Below are 3,665 nucleotides of genomic sequence, written 5' to 3' on the forward strand. Positions count from 1 at the left end.
TGGTGTGATTCCTCTTTTCGTGTTGTAACCGGTTTGGTTTGGTGAGTTTGTCTTTATGGTTTTACGGGTTGTTAGGGATGCTCGTTTATAGATAGTTTCGTTCGGATAGTTGCTTTTTAGGTACGAGCGTCCTCGTTTCCCCCGTCTTTTTTGTATTTCTTGTTGAGGGCGTTTTTCTTTTGAAAACGGCTTCGTTTCTGTATGAGTATTCGTTTTTTCGAAGAAAGAAAAAAAAAAACTATATATACTCGGGTCTCTACCACATTTTCATCCCAACTTCTGCAGACACATACACGTCTTCAGCTCTTCAACGGGATTATATAACATTAAAAGGCTATGCAATAATTGCATATGGTAAATTTTAACAAATTCCAAAAAGACTAAAAACAACTATATACTAATTTACAATATACCTCTTCTGAAATATCACACATTACACATATTATAAGTACATTCAAAAAAACAACTTTATACTAATTTACAAACATGGTAAATTTTCATTTACGGGTGTTATAACTTCCTTCGTTTTGGCCCAAAACTTTTTAGGCCAAAATCGAATGAACACAACGTCGGTAAACTTGTCAACATTCTCGTTCTCCTCTAACGACCGTCCCATTGTCTCTCGAGTAAAAAAATACGTCACTAGAAACCCTAAAACACAAACCCCGCCCATTGCCATCAATGTATGTGACACCCCCAGCCCATCTGGAGGATCACGAGAAGCCCACATAAACCAGATCAACCCGATTATCGCCCCTACTTTCCCAAACGCGCCCGAAATCCCATGACAAGTTGCACGAAACCGTGCCGGAAAAAGCTCCGCCGGGACTATAAAAGTTGTCGTGTTTGGCCCGAAATTCGAAAAAAATAACGTAAGCCCATAAAGTATCATGAACCCGGTACCCTGATTAGAACCCAAACCACCAGTGTTAATTTTTGCGATAGTAAATAAGCTGACAGCCATAAAAAAGAACCCGGCTGCCTGAACTGCTACCCTTCTGACATAATCAATCATGTAAACTGTCACGAAATATCCCGGGATCGTTGCACATATTGCAACGAGTGCTTGAAATTTCGCAACTTGCCATGCATCCTCGTATATATTCATCTCATCCTTTGAGTCCATATGACCCTGCAATGCATGATATTGTAATAGATTGAGACTGTAAAACACGATATCGACTAGAAACCAATTTAGGGATGCAGCGATGAGGTCACGACTATGGCAACGGATAAATTCTTGTGAGAAAAAGCTATAGTTGTTCGACAAAGTTGCGCGATTGTTTGGCGTACTTATCATCTCGACGTCTTCGAATTCATGGATTGTATTTAATGATACTTTCAACACTTTCTCCATATCCTTTGCTGCTTGTAATGTGTTCTTCTCCACCAAAGCTGTGAATCTATGAAAACCACCACAAAATTAGATCGTTAACAAAATTTCCGTCTGTTAACTAGAGATTGCATTTGAGCCTCACCCGAGGTTTTTATCAAACGCGATGCCCGTATGGATTCGCTTTCCTCCTGAGGGGCGGTAGGACTGTAATATTCGTTCCAGGAAATAATCGGGTGAGTGAGTTCAGACATCGCGTTCGGACTCATCAGTGACTCCTAACCGTCGTTCAAAAAAATCTTGAGCTTTTAGGATTTTAATGGATAAAAGTGACATTTAACCATAAAGTACAACAAAGTTAGCAGTAAGGTTATTTATTTTAGAAGTTTTCTAACGACAGCCCTTCTTAAGACAAGGGTTGTCTTTAAATTCCATAAAAGAATTGTATATAGCAGTTAACTTTGACTCTATAATAACGGTTATTATCAAATTGTACAAGTTTTTTTATGTAAAGTAAAAAAATTCTTTTTTTAATCCTTTTCCATAAAGAGTACGGTACTAGTCACCAATAACACTATGAATTGAATGAGCAGAGACAATTATTCAGTACCGGGCGGTTTCAGGCATTTTCATCCGCCAATAGTAAGTCGCAGCTGCTGGAATAGCACCAATCATGAGAATAAGCCGCCACGTTACATCCGCCTCAGGTGGGACCGAAGAAACGTTAACCGATAGTGGGAGTTTCTCGGGAGCCGATAGCTTCTCATCTGCACTAGCTTTAAAAATAGAGCACATAGTCATAGTAACAAGCGAACTCAACAGTATACCGAACCCTTGCATAGAGAACACACCCGCAATGAAAGCTCCACGTGTTTTCTTGTTAGCAAACTCCGACATTATAGTAGCAGATAAAGGATAATCCCCACCAATACCGATTCCAAGCAAAAACCGGAAAAACCCAAAACACACAAACACCATTGATGTTAATCTGGAGAGCGTGAAACCGCAGCCAATGGACCCAATTACCGTCATCATGAGCGATATACCATATACTTGACGACGTCCAACACGGTCACCAAGCCTCCCAAAAACAAGTTGACCGATCACGGTCCCCATTAATGCAACAACAAACATCGTTGATGCGATAGACGTGGGGACCTCGAACCAGTACTTTGGGTCCTTGTTACGATGTATTTCAGGGTAATATATCCTTCCGATCATTCTCATGATTGGAGGGATACAAAATAAATCGTAGCTATCAGTAAATAAACCCATACCCGCGATTATGATCGCTTTAAAATGGTAATATTGTGTTTTTGCAGCATCTAATGCTGTTAAAACTTTTAAAGCCATGTTGTGAGTGAGTAACTTATGTTGTTAGAATTGATTATATATAAGCAGTTTAATACGAGTAATAATTAATAAAAAAATTTATAAACGCATTAAATATGATTATGATGTATATAGAATAAAATATGGAATGAAATTTCTAGGGAGTTTCTAAGTGATGAAATCCAAAGCATATGCTATATATATAAGATGATGATGTTTGATGTTAACAATATATGTTCATTGTTGAATTTGTCAATGTTAAGGTTTGTTGTATTTGTTTATTGTATGTGATGTGCTTCCATATGGTTAATAATTGTATTTAAAACTGCAATAATCGGGTGTTTAGATTAAGATTATGTTTTTTATAATGTAACGAAATTTCATGAAAGTTTGGAAACGTTGACAAGCTATCTGTGACATCGTTTCGTTGAATAAATATTAAAATGGTTTCCGACATGTGTATGTGGTTTATGGGCACTTGAATCGCATTCATCTTATAAGCCTCGAATAATAATTAGAAGAATGATAAACATAGTCTTCAAGCAAGAATTAAAAACTACAAAACGATCACCAACACGACCCTAAACAACTACAAACAAATATCATAACATTTGATTCGAAGTTTCAAACTAAAATGACCCTAACCAACTATGTGACTTCCATCAACATCAACATTCAATCCAATTCAAAACCACCTAGTTGACCAAACCACAACCATAAACTTTCTTTTGCCTAAAGAAGGCATATATGACAACCGGAAACACATAACCAAACTCATTACTACTGGAAAACCTCAATCAACTAACCATGACCATTTTTAACACCCTTGTTCAACAAGGCTTGTTGACACTGGCCACTGAACCATTAGAAAACGGCCATCCGAACCATTCCATTGTTAAAAGTGAATACTTTACGGAGAAAAGTGGTGAGGGGAAGATCCTCCTCACTGTCAGTCACTGACGGAACTTGAACTTATTCATTGGAGGGACCAGATCACTAT

At 37.8% G+C, this 3,665-nt stretch overlaps 1 protein-coding gene across 1 annotated transcript; it reads right to left on the minus strand.

The window, feature by feature from the left end:
* Positions 1 to 256: 256 nt before the first annotated feature.
* LOC139890145 (probable inorganic phosphate transporter 1-9) lies at positions 257 to 2,695 on the minus strand. The gene is made up of 4 exons (XM_071873042.1): positions 1,944 to 2,695; positions 506 to 1,403; positions 414 to 418; positions 257 to 305 (listed from the first exon to the last, which is right to left on the minus strand). The coding sequence occupies exons 1-4, from the start codon at positions 2,684 to 2,686 to the stop codon at positions 257 to 259; spliced, it is 1,695 nt and encodes a 564-aa protein (XP_071729143.1). The 5' UTR covers positions 2,687 to 2,695.
* Positions 2,696 to 3,665: the final 970 nt, after the last annotated feature.

Source organism: Rutidosis leptorrhynchoides, chromosome 2 (assembly GCF_046630445.1).
Source record: "Rutidosis leptorrhynchoides isolate AG116_Rl617_1_P2 chromosome 2, CSIRO_AGI_Rlap_v1, whole genome shotgun sequence".
Lineage (NCBI taxonomy): Eukaryota > Viridiplantae > Streptophyta > Magnoliopsida > Asterales > Asteraceae > Rutidosis > Rutidosis leptorrhynchoides.